This window comes from Mixophyes fleayi, chromosome 4, assembly GCF_038048845.1.
Source record: "Mixophyes fleayi isolate aMixFle1 chromosome 4, aMixFle1.hap1, whole genome shotgun sequence".
NCBI lineage: Eukaryota > Metazoa > Chordata > Amphibia > Anura > Limnodynastidae > Mixophyes > Mixophyes fleayi.
The window spans coordinates 116,333,714-116,353,546 of NC_134405.1; the positions used below are offsets into that span (position 1 = coordinate 116,333,714).

General features: G+C 37.3%; 1 protein-coding gene across 1 annotated transcript in view; it reads right to left on the reverse strand.

Annotated features, from left to right (window-relative positions):
* The window catches only part of ALDH1A2 (aldehyde dehydrogenase 1 family member A2), a 41,721-nt gene extending 24,109 nt beyond the window's left edge, over positions 1-17,612 (reverse strand). Inside the window, exons 1-5 of the mRNA XM_075208061.1 lie at positions 17,404-17,612; positions 7,548-7,652; positions 6,918-7,058; positions 5,584-5,713; positions 2,063-2,124 (exon numbers count right to left, since the gene is read on the reverse strand). Coding sequence (XP_075064162.1) covers positions 2,063-2,124; positions 5,584-5,713; positions 6,918-7,058; positions 7,548-7,652; positions 17,404-17,520 — 555 coding nt within the window. The 5' untranslated portion in view covers positions 17,521-17,612. The remainder of the gene's footprint in view (positions 1-2,062; positions 2,125-5,583; positions 5,714-6,917; positions 7,059-7,547; positions 7,653-17,403) is intronic.
* Between the last annotated feature and the right edge of the window lie 2,221 nt (positions 17,613-19,833).

Here is a 19,833-nt window from a genome sequence, read left to right on the forward strand (position 1 = left end):
TTTTATAAATTTCTTCAGCTTAGACACTGGCTGTCAGAGCCCTCATTCAGAGGTATAGTCATAGGTTCCCCCCCGGCTATATATCAGGTTAACCTGACAAAGATTAACAACAAAGCTAGAATAACTACCTGGTATAATATTTTAACTTCGCAAGTCGTTATCACCAAATCAAAAATTCAACTCCAATGGGAGGTAAATCTCCAGGTAGTATTCACGGAGGAGGAATGGGAACGCATTTTTCGAAACTCTTTCACAATGTCCAAATGCCTTAATCATACTGAAATGTTGGTGAAGCTTCTGAATAGATTGTACGTGACCCCTAAGAAACTGCACAAAATTTGGCCCTCAGTACCCCCAACATGTTGGTGTAATTGCACTGAGAGAGGGGATATATTCCATATTTTTTGGGCATGCCCAGTCCTACAACCCCTGTGGTTAGAGGTTTTCCAGTTGTTGGTAAAGGTTTAGATATCCTACATCTCCTTCCCCAGAGCTTGCTTTGTTACATCATTATCCCCCCTCCGTTCCCTCCTGGGACAGGTACGTGATGGGCCAAGTGCTCATTGCAACCAGAGCTGCTATAGCTCAGGCCTGGAAACAACTGTCTCCCCCGTCTTTGGCTAAGGTGATATCTAAAGTCAACTTCAGCTTTGAGATGGAGACCCTAGGAGTACCGTATTCCACGGCAGCTACTTCCCCATTAGTGAAATGGCGTAGCTGGCATAATTACGTCACAGACGGAGGTGGGGCCCCATCCCAGTCCCCCATAGGCTGGATATCTCCGACTCAGTGGCTCATGCCTTGAGCTAAGAAATATTTGCTTTTGGGCCTAGGTACAAGGATGGAATGGACTAGTCTCCGTATTGTAAAGTTAAAGTGACTTATGTTTAGAGTGCCAATCTTTAGTTTTACTTGTCAACTGACTATAATTATATTTAAATACTACAAAGTGATACATGTCTAGATTGCTGGTGCTTTATGACATATTGTTGTGTTTCGTCCCCACTATGTACCCCTTTCCCCTTTATGTCCTACCCTTTCCCTATTGCTTTTTTTTTGTATCCTTTGCAATCTTAGAAAAATTCAATAAACTTTATTTCAGTTAAAAAAACAAACAAAAAAAAAAAAAAACAAGTTGACTCAAACGTTCACTCACACACAGATACATAAATTGTAGGATATTAACTAGCAAGATCAAAGACGTAAATCTATGGGAGGCAACAGTTTCACTGGACTGCTGATAGCCATCATAGTGTCATTAGTCACAGATGGATGACATTTGAAGAGTAAAATGACAAACTGGAGAATTTTTCGCATGAATGCAGTTTGAAGTTGTTATTTCTGACCATCTCCATAGATAAATAAGGACTCAGGAAAAGTTCATGCTCTACAACTTATGGTGATCTCAAAAGAAACGTGATGCAAAGAAGAGGAAACATTTACCATAAAAGTCAATGTTCATGCTCTTTGAAATTGCAGGCACACTGTATGCCTGCCACAAGAATTTTCCATGGGTGTGTTAGGGAGAAGAATGTATTCGATTTCCACTGGCTTTATGCTATAGTAATTCACATAGAATGTTTCTAATTATATACCTCAACTTAATTGCACCGTTCAATCTCTTCGTTTAAAAGCTACGGTAACATATTTAAAAATAGAACTGAATAAATTAGAATTTTGTCGAGCACATGCAATTTAGAACATCAATTTAAGCAAGACTTTGCCATTATATGTGCAGGTGGCAGGAACCCCCGTTCAGACCCCTCTGCCATCTACCCTAATTATTTTAACAAAACATTACAACAGAACATAAATATTAAGAGTCCCATATCAACAGGAAAACGTACAATCCTTTATCCATGTATGGAATGCCACTCAGGGACTTTTTAAATAAACTGATCAAGACAATGAGTTAACTATTTTTATTTTATGGGAGATTCAGTTATTTGATAACATATTTCCACATTACAGGATTTGTTTCTAAAAATGAGGGGAAGTCATCTGCAAGGTCATGCGTACCTGCAAGGAAAGTCACCAAATCGAGAAAAATGTTGGTACTCACCGGGATGATTTGTCCACACACGCCAATAGGTTCATGTTTTGTAAATGTAAAGTAATCACCATCTAAGAAACAGATTACGGTTAGTGAAGTTTGCCCAAAGAGAAAAACAAAAAACCCCCACAACAAGATATCATGCACAGCTACTAGATCGGTAACCCATGATCTTAATTTGTGCCTATAAAAAAAAAAAAAAAAAAATACAAAATGATTAGTGTAAAACCATTAATGTGATGAGGCCAGGCATCACAGTGGGAATATCAGGTCAACCCGGTCTGTCAGTCGGTGGGCTGATTGGGCTACAATGACCCCACACAAGTTTCCCAGTAGCCACATCCAGCATTGTATTGTGACCAGGGAGGAAGGGGGGAGGCTGCCCATAGGAAGTGTTGAACAGCTGGGGACCCTACCATGTCTCAGAGTGTAAGGGGTTAAGAATGGGAGGGTCTGGACCAGGGGTGGGCAAACCTGTCCTCAAGGGCCATATCCAGTTCATGTTTTTAGGATTTCTTTAATCATGTACAGCTGAGTTAATCTATTTGGCTGGGTCAGTAATTATCCCACCTGTTTCTACAGACAGAAATCCTAAAAACATGAACTGGATATGGCCCTTGAGGACAGGTTTGCCCACCCCTGGTCTGGACTCTAAGATCAAAAGGTGGGATTTAATTATTGACTGAACATTGTCCCAAACCACACTTGATGGCAGGGAAACAGCAGATGGGGTACTGCTGAGATCATATTCTATCCCACATCTGTTACCTCCCAGATTCCAGCCACCACGAGTGGTAAGAGACTAGGCATGGGAGGCATAAATTGAAACACGGGATGATCACTATGCAAAACTTTCACAATGGTGTCAATTGAAAGATGAATATTGGTGGGAAGAGGAAGAGGCAGAGATAAAATTACAGATACGGAATGGGGTGCAAACCAGTTTGAATAGGAACACGTGTGTGCCATATGCTACTTAGACTTGTGATACTGGGATTTGCTCCCGGCTGTGCCTGGAGATGTGGAACATTGGAAAGGAAGGTATGTGTGACCGCAGGCTGAGTTTGGCAAAGGTATGTTCCTGCAAACCTGGAGAAACATGCTGCTTGGAGGCGTATATTTGCACTTGCTACAAGTGTAGGGGTTGAGACATGCACGGTTTTCCCATGTTTCCTTCCATTTTTTTAATTATTTTTTTTTAAGAGTAATTTACTCCTGTTTTGCATCAGCCTGGGGATGAAGGGGGCGGGGGGGGTGTGAGGCGTGATATGCACCGTCTCAAATCGTATGTTAATTTGTTAATTTCTCAGTCATAGTTTTCTCTGGTTTTTCATGTCATTTAAGGTTGAAGACATTTTACTTCACTGAACACATTTGTCAGAACGTCATGCAATTTTTAAGCAGAGTGAAGAAAACCCTATAAAATATATACATACTACAGACAACCTTTTGGAAACTGCAACTTATGTTCACTTGAACTCTTGAAATGGAATAGAACCCCTCCCCCACCCCCCCAAAAAAATGAATATCAATATTATAAGCAATAGATTGTGGATAATATTTGTGTTCATTAGGATGAGCTAGATAGAGGAGAAAAAGTATTTTGATCGCACCAGTGCCGAGCATCAACCCAATATATAAATGAAAAATAGGAAACAACCTGTGATATCCAACTAATTGGGGTGCACCTCTCGTTATATTATATACTGAAAAACAGAGAAAACGAAAGAAATAATTAGGTGCACTGAAGCTCGCTAAGATGTCACCAATTCAGAGAGTGGGTTCAGAAATAACTTAAAATATAACTTTTATTTAGTCCACTTAAACAGTGAGATATATAAAATATCAAAAGTTAAAACCAATGTATAATTAAAACTAACTGGATGCATGCTTAGCTATATATAATAAAGGAGAACCATGGATGGATAACCGCTATAATAAGCCTCCTTCAAATTGTATATAGAGTAGTGGAGAAAAATCATGATACAAAACCAGACAGCCTTTCTATCTGGATAATCATAAACCACCAAACTAAATGATGTTTGGGTATTATTGTTAATCAAGTGGAGGAACAGCACCTGGCTCAATCAAATTATGGGGGGTGTATTGCTGACTACCTCAACACTGCTCCACTAACTCTGGGCTTAATTGAGCAAATTCACAAGTCCATGGGAAAGACCTCCATTCAAAATTAAAGCAATAGGCAAAAAAGCATCCAGTGAAACACAGACGTGCGTTTCGCTGGATATGCTTAGTCGTCCTAAGCATATCCAGCGAAACGCACGTCTGTGTTTCACTGGATGCTTTTTTGCCTATTGCTTTAATTTGGTTTGGTGGTTTATGATTATCCAGATAGAAAGGCTGTCTGGTTTTGCATCATGATTTTTCTCCACTACTCTATATACAATTTGAAGAAGGCTTATTATAGCGGTTATCCATCCATAGTTCTCCTTTATTATATATAGCTAAGCATGCATCCAGTTAGTTTTAATTATACATTGGTTTTAACTTTTGATATTTTATATATCTCACTGTTTAAGTGGACTAAATAAAAGTTATATTTTAAGTTATTTCTGAACCCACTCTCTGAATTGGTGACATCTTAGCGAGCTTCAGTGCACCTCATTATTTCTTTCGTTTTCTCGCTCAGTTTTTCAGTAGATAATATTTGTGCGCCAGATTACTACGGCTCAAATGTAATTTCAATCTGCAGCAGCAGGTTATCCAAGGCTGCTCCTTCCTCAGAGCAGCAGCTGGGGCGAACAGAGGATTGTCGGGGTGGGGGGGGAGGGATGGGGTTTACCCCTCGACCCCCCAAAAAAACCACCCCCGCGGCGCTGTCTAAGAAGCGTCCGCGGCGGGTGGTTTTATACACTACAGCACCGCTGTGGACGCTTCTTTGACAGCGCCACGGCTGCTGTATAGGACAGTGCAGCTATAGCGGCCACTTAGCGCAGGGGGGGGGTTTCTGGAGACTCAGAAACCCCCCCTGCTGCGCCACTGAGCAGTATGCTTGGTGGGGGGGGGGGGGGGGGGTTCGTTATGGTTTAGTCACTTGGTAAATGTAGTGTTTTAACTCTTGGTTGGATTTATCCAGAACATTAGGAACTTTTCTTGCAGCAGGCCACTATACCCAAGATACAAGCTTTTATCCTGTATTATGCAAAAATTAAATATGTACATACATATAGTACAGTTATATAGCTAAATACATGTTATTGTCCCGTGTTAAAAGGCTACCAATAGCATATGATTAGTTTGTTTTTTTGGGTTTTTTTTTTAGAAAACTTGCATTTTAGATTAGTAGCCCTTTCATTTGGGCAATGTTCCTTTAATTTATTCACACAGACAAATGTTATATCAAATATAGCCTTTCCATTACTGTTGTGGATTTCTTTCCCACAATGAGAGTCAGGTGAAAAAAAAAAAAAAATGATGTGTGCAAACCCAACTTTGAAGGAGGCAGACATCACATATGCAGATATGTTATTGTTTGTCCTGGGAGAAAGTTTAGAAAGCTTTGCACAAACCTGCTGGGATGGTCATGCCATGTATCTTGTCTGCCCAGCCAGCATAGTACCGGAATGTTTTAATCACTCCTTGAAGATCCACATAAAAAGACTGTAGAAACGGTTTACCACTATTTAGAGATTCTAGTGTCTGAAAAGCAAAAAGTGAATAGGAAAGTCAGCAAGATGCTAAAGTAAATATATAACCTAGATATTAAAAAGGCTGAAAATGCATTAGACTTCTGTGTAGGGCAATAAAACTGAGAAACAGCATACCACTTACTGGAAATACGTACTATTAAATGAAGTCCTTAAATTAATAAGCAAATGGTAGGAATAAAACTTTAACTACTGACACCTGGTTTCATATGGGGTTATTCCAAACTTCTCTTTAAAATTAATTGGTTTGTAAGAGTGTTACAGTAGCAAGTGGTCAGCTTAATCACACATACACACCCTTGTAATACAGGAACAAAAAAAATAAAAAAAACAAATAAAATATCAGTAATTGAACTCTTATCCACCTACATGCAGAGTAGCATTGCAGCCAGCCATTTGCCATAGCATTTAAGGCACAACTTGCACCACAAATGTAGAATACAAATGGAATAACACAAGATATATGCATAATAATGTTCTTCAAGCATAGGCACTGCTTTTCTTGGTCAAAAAAAATAATGATTACTCATTTCTTTGCCTCTTTTTACAATCCCATCAAGCTCTGTATGGAGTCAAAGTTGTCCAGACAGTATTTTTGCCAGTCATGCAAGACATGCTTCACTGAACATTAACAGAGAGCAACATCTGTTACTTATTATGGGCACCGAGTCCTTTTGTAGAACATGAAAGATGTAATAACCGAATGAAGATTCTGCAACACCCAAAAGTTACTGATACAAGAATACCATGTCTTAGTGTAACCTGTGCAAGAAACACCAAACACTGGTATGGATCGAATTTATATGACAGATTAGGGATTGGGTACACCCTATAGAAGATTATTGAATCCATATCTAGAAACATGAATATCAATATTAGCAAGTCCCCCTTAAGTATTTAAATTTAACTTGAGGCCATTTTCCACACAATATGAGCCATAGTAGGAATGAATTTTGTATTATTTAGCCCAATTTAATGTTTTTTGAAAGACAAAAACTAAGAACTATGGGCTTGAATGGAACAGAGTTTTTTTTTTTTTTTTTTTTTTTTACCTTTACAGTTTAATACTAAAAAAAAAAAAAAAAAAAGTGTATTTCTTTCGATATGACAGCTCTGCTCTACATCCCTACTTAAAATACCCAATACAGAAAGATCATTGTACCCATTGCACATGTGTAGTATAATAGTTTGCTTACAGCAAGTACAGATCTCTCTCTTTCCACTAGATCAGCCAGTTTGTCCAAGAGTCTTCCCCTTTCCGATGCATCCATTCTCCTCCACACAGAACCCAGGGAAAACGCCAAGCGTGCAGCTCTAACCGCCTTGTCTACATCAGCCTTTGGAGATGACAGATAAGGACATGGTTATCAAACAGAAGGGGAACAAAAACCTGCCTGTGCTCTCACTTCACTAAGGATGCTGCCATCTTGGACAATATAATCATATTTATTAAACATGTATTATCACATGCTTCCAGCTGGTAATATACAATGTATATATTAAAAATGCAACATATCAAAAAATATTTACACTTTATACTCCCAAGTCAATCAGGAACAATATTAAGCATTGTTAATATGCTGTGGATGATATGTTCATGGTTATGTTACCTTGACTGAAAGGAATACATCATCTCCCGAACCTATACTGTGCAATAGGATGGGGTCAGCTATCCCACTGGAGTACCAACTGTCAGGGGCCATTATGATCATTTAGATTTCAGATTTACAAACCTTTATTGATCAAACATAGGTTTAAGAATTAGAGTACTAGGGAATCAAAGCAAGTTGCTTTCTCTGAATTATCAGTTCGTTAGATGTAGTTACCTTCTCAGCTTCCTGAACTTCACAAATCTGCTCCCCCGTAGCTGGATTGTAGACTGGGAACACCTTTCCATTTTCCGAACTCTGCCACTCATTGTTTATAAATATCTGAGAAGAGGGCGAAAAAACATTTGAAAAAATAAATAAACTTCAGTCCATTCAGGTTCCCCTAATTTGACATTAGACACCAAGACGACATTAGGCACCAAGAATATTTTGAAGATCAAGAAATTTTTACCCATCCTCCCCAGGGAGCAATGCATGTAGGAACATGCCCTGTGCTCAAGAGAAACATCAAACTGTGCTTTAAGTACACTGGCTCTGAATAATCACAGGAGCCAATTCAAATAATGCTTAAGGTATGTATGATGGACAAAAGGGAAAAGTTTCATAGCAAATGTTTCATGAGGTGTATTAACAACAATACATAGTTATAAGACTTTACTTCAGCTGTAATATTACATTTTTCAAAACTGCATGGCAGGCACTGTTCAATTAAATGCCTTCTTCCTTAGTCAAAGCATTAACGACTGACTTTTTAGGTCTTTGAGCAATATTTAATAGTCACAGCCAGGCTGCCTTAATTTTCAGGAAGCCAAAGTATTGTCTTCTCGGTTTCCATGAATACCACAAGCATTACTTGGACTTAACCACTAACCCCATACAACACATGCACCTCACTTATCTCCCATTTGATCTGCACTTTGCAGTACACCGTATCATAGGTCTGCATACATGAGGGGGCAGTATAGTATAAGTGCTGCCAAAGATGGAACAGACTGATGAAACTTTATCTTTACCATAGACTATACTGTATAGTTATCGATTACAATGGAATTCTATTAAACACCTTCTAGTTCATTTTCACAACATATTTTTGTTATCCCTTCACCAATATAATTAGACATGACTAGTATGTAATATTTTACCATAACGAAGGAACCGCTTTCTTATGAACACAAGTTGATCACATTTAAATTGGGTGCAAAACTCATACCATTTATTCCAGTGTGTGTAAAGTACCTTATCTAACATTCTGGAACAGATTCAAGTCTTGAAAAGCACCAGCTGTTGGATTTACAAGGGAAAACCTTTACACTTAAATAACTCACTTTTGAAAGTCTTAAGTGTTCTGTGTCAGGTAGTACCAGTCTGCAGACATCCATACCAAAAAGTGCACACATTCTTTTGTAATAAATATGCATACACTTGGGGCTTATACATATATATAGTACTCTTCCAGCTATACAGACTGATGGTTGTCGATTAAATGTATATATACCCTGTGCATTTAATCTGACTCTCATTATGATCACTTCATAAAAATGCCATGTAGTGGACAAGTGATGACACATTGCAAGAAAACACAAGGAATCCCTGCAAAGCTTAAATTAGTTTCCCCACCACCACACTTTCTAATTTATAGCGCGTGGTCCAAGGGCAGTGTGTAAATCAGATAAACTATGACATGAAATCGTCCTATCTGGAGATTATATATAGCCAGCACTGAAGGCTGTGTGACAAAGAAATGAGGACCCTTCGGGAAGCAGGGGGCTGTTTCCATGTAAATCACCCCATAGAACCCTGAGAGCCCATTGTTCAAATTCAATAGCAAAAGCCATCCACTATCGCCATTCCCCTGGATTCAGTGTTAATTAAGGCTGACTTTTTACTATAAATCAGTCCTGGTGTTTTTACAGCTTAATGCAGCAATAAGTACACATATTTAAAGAAAACTAAAAGTAATTGATTAACTACAGGATTCCCCCCCACCATACGTTTCTTAAGATAGTATAAACAGAAAATCTAGAAGAAAAACCCAAGTCCATACATACCCTTCCAGCAAAAGATATAATTTAATCACAGCGCTGTTCACATAAACCTTTCAGTGTAGGTCACATATAAGATTCATTTAAAAACACACATCAACAGGTGGCGGCAAAGTAAGATCTAATTTCCTTTTTTTTTTTTTTTTTTAAAGCAGTTGTAAAAATGATGTGCTATTGTAACAATGGTGATTTACATTCTTAATTTGATACTGCTGAGAGATGTTATAATTTATCTGCAGACTCATGAGGTGCTAGTTACTGACAGTATCCAGACCAAGCTAAATTTAAAAAAAAAATAAAAAAAAATTCCTAAATGTATCCCCACTCCTCTTATGAACACAACATTTATGTTTTAAAACAGAAATCTGGATTTTTCTTATTTTATTGTTTTTGTGAAGCATGACCCACGCAGAATTATTCTGCATGATATTTGAACAAACAAAAAAGGTCAGATATGCTTGCTAGTATTTTAATTATTGCACCAGTGCAATAATGTACATTGAGAACTGAATGTTTACTTGAGCCATTAAAATTGGGGGGGGGGGGGGGGGGGGAGCCAAGACATATTTAGATTGTGGGATAATAATTTTAACACAGTGACTGAGAAAAAGTGTAATCACTTAGGCTGGGTACACAACAGAAATGTTAGATACGTGTATTATCTACAACAATTGTACTAACGACTGAAAATAACAACTGAATAAAATAAAAAATAAAAATAAATCATGACTCTAAACTATGGAGCTTGTGAGTGCATACACACCGCAGGATTGGCAAAACATTGTTCCATAGCTGAACAAGATTTGAAGTTCAAATGAAACGACAATCGGTACTGTGGAACGACTGTTGTTCATCGTGCAAGTATATACACTGATGCAATACCGGGCCAAACGGTTGTTTATCAGGTGTTTGGCCCTATAATTGGCTGAAATTTCTGTACTGTGTAGCCAGTCTTACAACTTGTAAGATTTAGGCTCTTCAGCATAACTATGTAGTTTCACTTATCCCAATCACCTTCCAATATTTTTGGTATATGCAGTGAACGCGATTGTTTACAAAAATTCTAATGGAAGAATGCAAAAAAAAAAATCCCCATGCACAAAGGAAGTGTAGAAATAAATCACAGCTGTTTGCCCCTTAGCAATTTCATGTTATGAAATAAGTTGTATACAGGTTTAAGAGGCATGTAAAAAATCCAATGCTCAATTCTCTGACACTGGGCACCTGGACCTATACTAGGACAGGAGGAGTCGTACAGGCTGCTTCAGAAAACACATTTTCTATTCATTAGGAATCATTTGAAAAATATTACTGTACTGGAGAAGAATAGGTTCATGTGCTCAAATTTATAAAAAAAAAAAAAAAAAAAAAAAGTTGTATTGCTATTTTTTCTACACTGATAATTTAAGTAAAATCGGACTACATGACACTAGATTTCCGCAAGTTAATCTCCACCTTTACCTCTCCATTATTCATAGAGCTGTAAAACGTTTGAGGGGAGCCCAGAAGCGACATATTATAATGCAAGGAAAGTTAAACTATGATCTAACTTAGCAATTGTAAAGTGTATACATCTTCATTTATTAGTGTTGGCTATTATTGATGTAAAATCGGACTGTTACACAGGGATACAAAGTAGAGTTTTGGCAATACATATAGTTGTTTCTCACCTTCCTTTTATTATCTATTGAGAAGCAGCAAATTGCTCTTGGTAGAGCAACCCAAAAGTCTTCATACAATATAATAGACAGGAAAGGCAGAGATTTTAAGAAAAAAAAAGTACAGTTTTTTTTAGCTATAAAAGACTGGTGTTTTGTAGTCCTGTGTAACATCATCCTTCATCATAGCCTGTCGGTCATGTAGGAGACGTCAGGCAACGTCATATATTCCTTGTTTAAATGACAGACTTGGTTCTGTGTGTGCAATTTGGAAGACATTTGGTGCAATTTACAAACAGCATCACACAAGACAGGGGGAGGCCAGTACTGTTTGTTTTCAGAGCCACAGGGGGCAAACATTTCAAAAACTAAGCATAGCATACAAATGTTTCAGCCTGCTTGGTTTGAAATTAGATGGATTGTTTAATCAAACCACTTACAGTATTTTTATTTAGGAATGAGCTATAAACATTGGTTTGTCAACCATCTAGTTGAGTCCCAGTGAAATCTAGCAGTGTGTATATAGTGTTGGTTTGTTTTAAAACAAGTTTTTCTACAGTTTTTTTACTAAAGCAATTCCTTTGCAATGTAATAATGCTGTATAACAAATTGGTAAAAGATGGAAGACAAAAAAAAAATTAAAAAGATACATAGGAGCAAGATTTTGACAACTGGCATCTAGATAATCTCCTAGTGATGGTACCCTCACTGTGGGTACAGCAATTAGCAGATTTGACAACTCTGCAACCTGTAATGCTACAAGCTACAGTAGGCTTTGTGATTTGTTGATGTACAAATATTTTTCATTTAGGATTGACAATACATGGAAGAATTTCTCCCTCCACCAATCAGATCAAGCCCAAAATGTGAAGTTTCCCTGAACTCAGTTATTATTGCACATCCTGCTGCACACAAGAAAACATTCTCTCCCAGATATTATGGGTGTAGGTTGAAGTTTATAAAATATAGAGAGAGTGCTATGGTATATTTTCCTGTACAAGTCAGCAAAAATGCTGACATCTGATGCTCTCACTACAGTGTTCTATATTAGGGGTAATGCACCCTCTAATGCAACTTATGTTAGAAGTCACCTGTCCCATAAACTCCTGAACAACTTTATTTACTTGTAATGTACAATATGTCAAATATACCATACGGTAATTGTTCTACCGGATGGAAATGGACTTGATAACTTTCTATCAAGGGGGCCTTTACTACCTCGATCTGCCTATTATATATGGAAACTCTGTACTTGACTTTTTTCTTGTTTAAAGTAAAGAAATTGCACTTTCCAAATTGTGTATTTAGTTTAGAATTGTGACTGAGGCTTTATCGGTCTCTAACCATTCCAAACTATTTTGCTCATCTTTGTCTCATCTCAGACTATTGGTCCCTTACTCACTGTTTTTACTTCAGTCACCATTACAAACCCAGTGTTAGCGTTATTGGCAGTTAGGTCATATTTTTATAGTAGAATCTGTAGTGTTCCCTTTAACTTCATGTGTGACATTTATATGAAGAATTTGTGTTAATTCAAGCCTATAATAATGATAAAAGCCAAAGTGAAATTACTTTCAACAAAATGATTATAAAAGGGTTCATAATGTAAAGCATTTTAATGTAAATATTATCACTTTGTAAAAGCAAACAGGAATTGCAGTTACAGTTCCATTAAAAGCTTGGGTCAGCACCCCCTTCGTATGCGGTGTGCAGCTAACACAAACCCACAAATCAATGCCCCCAAACAGTCTTATATTTTAATACAGCAATATTTTTTACTTGAATTGCTGCAAACATACCTGCCCTTATGAATAATAGCAATTAATTCTAGAAAACTGCAATTTCTTAATAAGCCAGACTTTCAAGGTTTACCCATCTTGTTGGGTCCTGAACACTCATCAAGTGCGGCTTCTCTTGTCATAAGGGTCATAATGACCGTCTTGTTTATAAGATGTCTGCAACAGTGCCAATGCTATACTAGATATAATTTAAACTAACATCTAACCAATGCAAACAAAACACATGTAGAACAGTTTTCTTTTCAAAGGTCTGCTTTAAAAGAGCAGTTCACAGTTCTAGTAACTTTGGGACATTTTAACATTTGAATATGTCCATATTTTGACACAACTAGAATAAAATGCAAGTTGTAACATTTAAAAACAATTTCTCATACCAAGATAAGTTAAAGCCCTACACAAATTTCCACCAGAAACCCCCATCCTCACTGGTATTTGCTGAACTTTGTTTTCTAGTTGGAAGAGAAAATAAAAGTGAAATGCGCACAGCTTCGTCGAGAGTGCAGAGTGGATAGCTATGTAGTTGACCAATCAGTGCTCCCTATCTAACGGGTTTCAGACATTTGTAAATGAAGCACCCCATCTTAGGCTCACAAACTGTGGGTGACGGAGGTACTTTTTCTGCAGGTTTGCCATTTGACGGTTGATGTTTTACCGAATTGTTGTTTTTATTTTTTTAATGAGGCATGATGTTTTGTCTTGACAGTCTACCACACTGAAAGACCTTGTGGTCATTTTAACTTTCTAAATACTTCAGACATGCTGCTCAATGTGCATTGGAGAAAAGGTTTCATCCATGATTAGTCTCGCTTCACAAGCCTTTTAGAACTGAAGGCATTTGAAATAACTAAAATACATTTGTAGAGATTTTATATGAGGCAACTTGTGTTATAGGTTTTGTGCATATCCGTTTTACTGGGCTTTAGATGTTTTCAAAATAGCTGGTATAGCTTTAAACTTCCAACATCTTAAAAGTAGTATATAGAATGACTCAAGTGTTGCCATGCTGAACACATTTACACAGATCACGGCTTTCTACAGGAAAGACATTTTTCTGCAGCTATGGAACATTTTGAAGAGGTGCAAGTGGACAACACCTGTGGATCCCAGTTATTCTCATACTAGTTTAGACCAAGCACGTAATCCAAGATCTAACAAATACATTTTCATCCTCCTCTGGCTGTAGTATTGAAGTCAGTTGAAATAGAATTGATAAATAATTTACTAAGGCAGTTTGTACTTTTTTTCTTGTGTGTAGAAGACTACATTTACATAATAAGAGTACCTCAATATATTATGGGGGAAAATTATTATTAAAAGAATCTCTGTATAATCTAAGGTAATATAGGAAAGATGCTGGTGCGTGAATAATCACAAATAATCCTGCAATATACGCCTTTCGCACCATGTCAAAGCTGCAGCTTGTTCGATCCTATAGCAAGAAGGATATAGCGGCACAACATAGCACAAGCTCTTAATCACACTATACTATTTTATAGGTTTGTTGTTTCTAGTGAAAGTATCTCAATTAAGTACAGATTAATTTACATTACACTAAACTGCCCAAATAATCAACTTAATTGAAAACATTCTCAATCTCAACCTACCAGGTTTACTTAATTTCACAGAAATACACTTACACTAGACAATTATCTTCACCTATGTACAATATTTATCCATCTTCCTATTACAGTCAAGTTCAAGTACAAAGTTATCTTGACTACACTTTCAATACTATTCAACAATGTTAAAGATTTCCTCCAAACAGTCCCCCCACAGCCTGTATTAACATTTTAGTGCAGCCAGTCTCCGGACATCACATGGGGATATAAGAATACAATTTAATGGTCACCTTTTACTTAAAAATTGTGTTTCTCCCATCACGATGAACATGAAGAAATACCTAGGACTACAATGTAAAGAACAGTTTAAGGGCGTACATCTGTAGAGGGAGTTGTGGTGATGGAGGAGGGGGCCCATCCTTGTGCAAAATACATGCTGGTCATCCCCGCTGTTTAGGTGACAGAATTATGTCCAGAGTTGCAAACACAATGACAAATAATTACTGAAGATTTAAAACTACCATTGTAGCATTAATCTGGGACATTTTTCACCCAGATAGTAGAAATGCCTATCAGCATGTAGAGCATGAATGACTGGATTAATTACAACCGCCACCTTTCCCCCCCTTGCAGACACACAACATTCTTTTAAAAGTGCATCAATAAATATCCATTTGTGAAGGTTAATTTAATGCAATCCTGGGCAGTTATCATTTACTATACATGTTGCTAATTTCATCCATTAATCAAGTAGTAAATTCACCAAAGGTCCAGCTAAAGTCAAATATTGTTATTTGAGGTTCATAGCTTTCCCGATCCCTAAAGACCATTTAGTTTTATAGCTGGCGATTTGGACAGAGGCGAAATAAAATCCATTTCATTTATTTTTTATCATGGAGCAGAGAGGTCTACAATTATACCGTATATCAACACAAAAATACACAGATGCTCTTTCCTAGACTTTTCTGGTAGGTGGGAAGCCCCATATGTACCTTTTCCCCCAAAATGGTGTAAGAATTCTTAAACACACAGTTTAAGAAGGAGTAAAATGGTTAATGTATTAAAACACTACAGAGGCACATATTAAACCTGCGCAACATTATTTATATCATTCTGTGCAAACTTCAACTTTATTCAGTTAACTGATTAAAAAAAAAATATTTTAATATTTTGTTAAAAGGCGTTAAATCCTTCATGGTTTAATTATGCAGATTAAAATATTCTATGATGAAAACCTCAAACAAAAGTAGTTATACTGTATTTCTAGGCAAAATAAAGGAAACCGTAGTTCTATATAAAATATGGGCAGCTATTTGCTGGGGAAGGTGTACATATTTATTATCAAATAAGTTATTACTAACCAAGGGTGAAATATTTAACCTAGGCTATGAAACATTTCTTTTAGCACAGCAAAATTTTTTTTATTTTGAGTAACTACTGAATGCCTAGATCTATAAATTAACTATTGTGAGGAGACAATATTATTCGTTAATCTGTTACTCATAGGTGCCTTCTTATTTCCTTCAATGTAACATTATTTTTGTTTAAACATTCACAGTTCTACACAGAAATATAGATTAGATCAGGTCAGTTTCTCAGGACCTTAGGCTGCCTAATGAAAATCTGGCAATAGGTTAGACGGATAGTTATTCTGCAGCCTTAATAAATACCACCTTTTAGTAATGTGTGGGTGAAATAATGATTCATCAGCATATGATTGAGTTATATATCTATATTTTTAAAAGGTTTCAGCAGCAAAACTCATTGTGGTGCCTTCTTAACATCCTTCTATATCCAGTGATTGGAGGAAGTGTATTCAGCTGGTATATGTGGAATATACAAGTATTGCATGTTTCCTGATCTTCCATGGGACTGCGTTGAGAGGTGTTTATTTATCTAAAAAGGAGTTTGTTTTGGGCAGAACAGTTTAGTTTAAGCTTATAATGTACATAGCGATAAACTCATACTTGAGAATAATAGTTTGGGTTTATTAAACAGATTTTTTTTTGGTGCTTGAGATATAATTTTACCAATTACAATGCAAACAAAATTGATTGCAGATGGCACAACAGAAGAAGTTAAATGAGCAAGACTATAATTAGTTCCTTAATAGCTGGTAATATTGTGATAGCATATAAGATTTACTGAATCCACAAAGGCTATGTAAAATATCCTCAAATTGTTAGGTCGTGTGGAAGAAATGGTTAAACTCTAACTTTCACATATTGTGCATTAAAGGCCATGCAGTTTTAAAGTTAAATGGCTAATAGCTTAAAGATGAAAAACACCCCACCTCAAATAAACAACCGCAAGTACCAGTATATATGTACAAGTAATGGTTATACCCGATTAATACTGGGTTGTTTTTTTTTTAGGTAAGAAAATAGTGCAAGATTATATAGTGCTGCAAATTAATAGAATACTCACAGTTCAGACTGCACAGAGTTAAACACTACACAAGAATCTGCCATATATAGTTTACATTTAAGTAATACTAAAAAAAAAAAAAAAAAGTTATACACAAAACGGATTTCATTCTTCAATATACGCTCTGGGATTCTATAGGGCATTAACCCCAGAAAAGTTTCAGCATTTTTTTTTATAGAGTGGATACAATCAATTGTAGCAATGTGAACAGTTTTCTGGAGACACTTGAAATTAAAAGAACATTTTTGCTCTTTTAATGCAAGAAAAAGAGCAACACTATATACTCAAACATGTCTGGACCACTTCAGTTTAGCAAGATTACAAATAAATGAAGCACAATCAAAGACAATGGAAACTGCCACTGTGTGGATCAAATATAAAATGTACAAAAAGAGACCTGCAACTTATAAAGTATCGCCTGGTATAATAGGTGGAGATTTTATAGTGAGCCAGCTACTCAGTGAGGAAAAATGGGAGTTGTAATAAGTAATGGAATGAGTCTATCTGTACTAGTCACAGCTGTGTCTGTGTGTAGTGGAGGAGATCCAGACTTCCCTCAGAAGTCACCCAGCAGTGGATCCTCTTACCTTGGTGTGCTTGACCTCCAGGTTTGTGGTGGGTGAGGGCAGAAGATGTAAAGAGGCCATCAGAGCTGCGGGGTCTGTCTTCACTTCTCCAGGCATCTCTATTTTACTGGAAGTCATAGCTGGATGCTGCAAAATGTAATTTTTTTTTTTTTTTTTTCTAACCCACCTCTTCCTTTCTGGCTCTTTTTAACTGACCTAATATTTGTTTGTGGTGTAGAAAAGATGAGTGTTCTGGATATTTGTTCCCTTCCCCTGTATATAGGCAGGGTTCAAGCTGGGTCTCTTCTTATTGGACACAGGGGGAGAAGCAGGGGGGCTGGTTCATCCTATGATGATATAATTACAAACGTCTATTTACATAAGCCACTCAACACAAGCCTATTCAGTCACATCAGCAGTCAGTAGGACTTCCCTTTAACACATTCAGCGCTGCACAGTGATTGGGGCTCTCCCAACACCTCTATATTCTCTTTCCACATTGTACTTGCCATACTTACTATATCAAGTAGGGGATGTTTGGAGAGTCCTTGTAGGGGATTAATTTGCAGTAATTAAAAAAAAATTATCACCTCAGTGTTGTGTTCAATTTATCAGAAAAACCAAAAGGGTTTAGACAATCAGAGCTCATTAAACTGACTAGCATCTCAGAACCTAATTATATACAGTCTGTTAAACAGGACCAGGGAATTTAACAAGGAAATCAGTTCCTTGATGGGCAGATAAACTACATGATTCTGAACAGGAGATCAGTTTGTGTTTATAATCCATGTTGATGAGTTTTTAGATGCATCATGTTTCTTTAAACAACTTAAAAGGTTTTACAGGGGGGATTTGTACCTGAATAAAGACTTCATTTAGCTAATTGTTCATCTGCGTGTACCCACCAAGTAAAGACAGGCAGTCCTATGTCAGTTGTAGGTTTTAAGATGTCTTGGAATTTGTGATTTTACTTTTAAGGTTGTCTAATTTAATTATATTGATTGTGTAGTATGATAAATGTAGATAAATCACAAAGCCTGGTCGAACCAACAGGCTATTTAGAACTAGATAGAGGTATGTAAAAATTGACTGCATTATATAATAGAAAGCCGATATATGGGTATTACTTTTAGTGTAGTAATTTAAAAGCAATAGAAATACTATTTCTTTATAAATAAATTCTATAGGAGACTCTAAGGAGACTACACCCAAATATGTAACGCTTAACTACAGACTTAGGATACTTGGTGATCCAGTGGACATGCTAGATAGCACCGCAGTAACCCCATCCACCAGTGTAATTCAGGGATTAGATAAAAGCCGGAACACTGGAATGAGTTAGCTTCCTACCGCACCCTCTGCTTGCTGTTTTCTTTCCCTGTATATTGCATTCTGTTCTGCTCCACAGATATGTTCTTGCACAGTGTGTAAGTTTTGTAGACAATTATTTCAAATGCCGGAATGGGGTTCTGAGGACCTTAAGCATTCATTCTGGCTGCCGGAATTGGGCTCCAAGGATCTTAAGCATCCATTCCAGCTGCCGGAATTTGGCTCTGAGCGCTTTGACCATCCATTCCGGATGCCAGAATGGTGGTCTAAGGACCTTAACCATTCATTCCAGCTGCCAGAATGGGGCTCCATGGATCTTAAGCATCCATTCCAGCTGCCGGAATTTGGCTCTGAGGGTGTTGACCATCCATTCCGGCTGCCAGAATGGTGGTTTGAGGACCTTAACCATTCATTCCAGCTGCCGGAATGGGGCTCCAATGATCTTAACCATCCATTCCAGCTGCCGGAATTGGGCTCTGAGAGCCTTAACCATCCATTCCGGCTGCCAGAATGGGGCACCGAGGACCTTAACCATTCATTCCAGCTGCCAGAATGGGGCTCCAAAGAACTTAACCATCTTTTCCGGATGCTGGAATGAGGCTCTGAGGACATTAACCATCCTTTCCGGATGCTGGAATGGGGCTCCGAGGACCTTAACCATCTATTCCGGTTACCGGATGTGAGCTCCGAGGACTTTAACCATCCATTCAGGATGCCGGAATGGGGCTCCATGGACCATAAACATCCATTCCGGGTGCCGGAATGGATGTCTGAGTACCTTAGCAATGCATATCGAGTGTTGAAATAAGGTTTTGTTTATATTAGTCATCCGTTCCAGGTGCTGGAATGGGGTTTTATGTATATTAACCATTCATTCTGACATATGCAGCAAAGTCATTTCAATTAGAGTGCTGGGAGAATATAGTTTTGCGACAAAAAACAAAGTCGGAAATATATCACTTTTACTTAGTACTAGTTGGTATGTGGATTTTACAGGGTTACCAAAACATAAGCACAGAAGTCAAATACAAAACTTGGCTGACAAAATGGAAAGTGACAATATATATTGTGTGTATATATATATATATATATATATATATATATATATATATTTTTTTTATT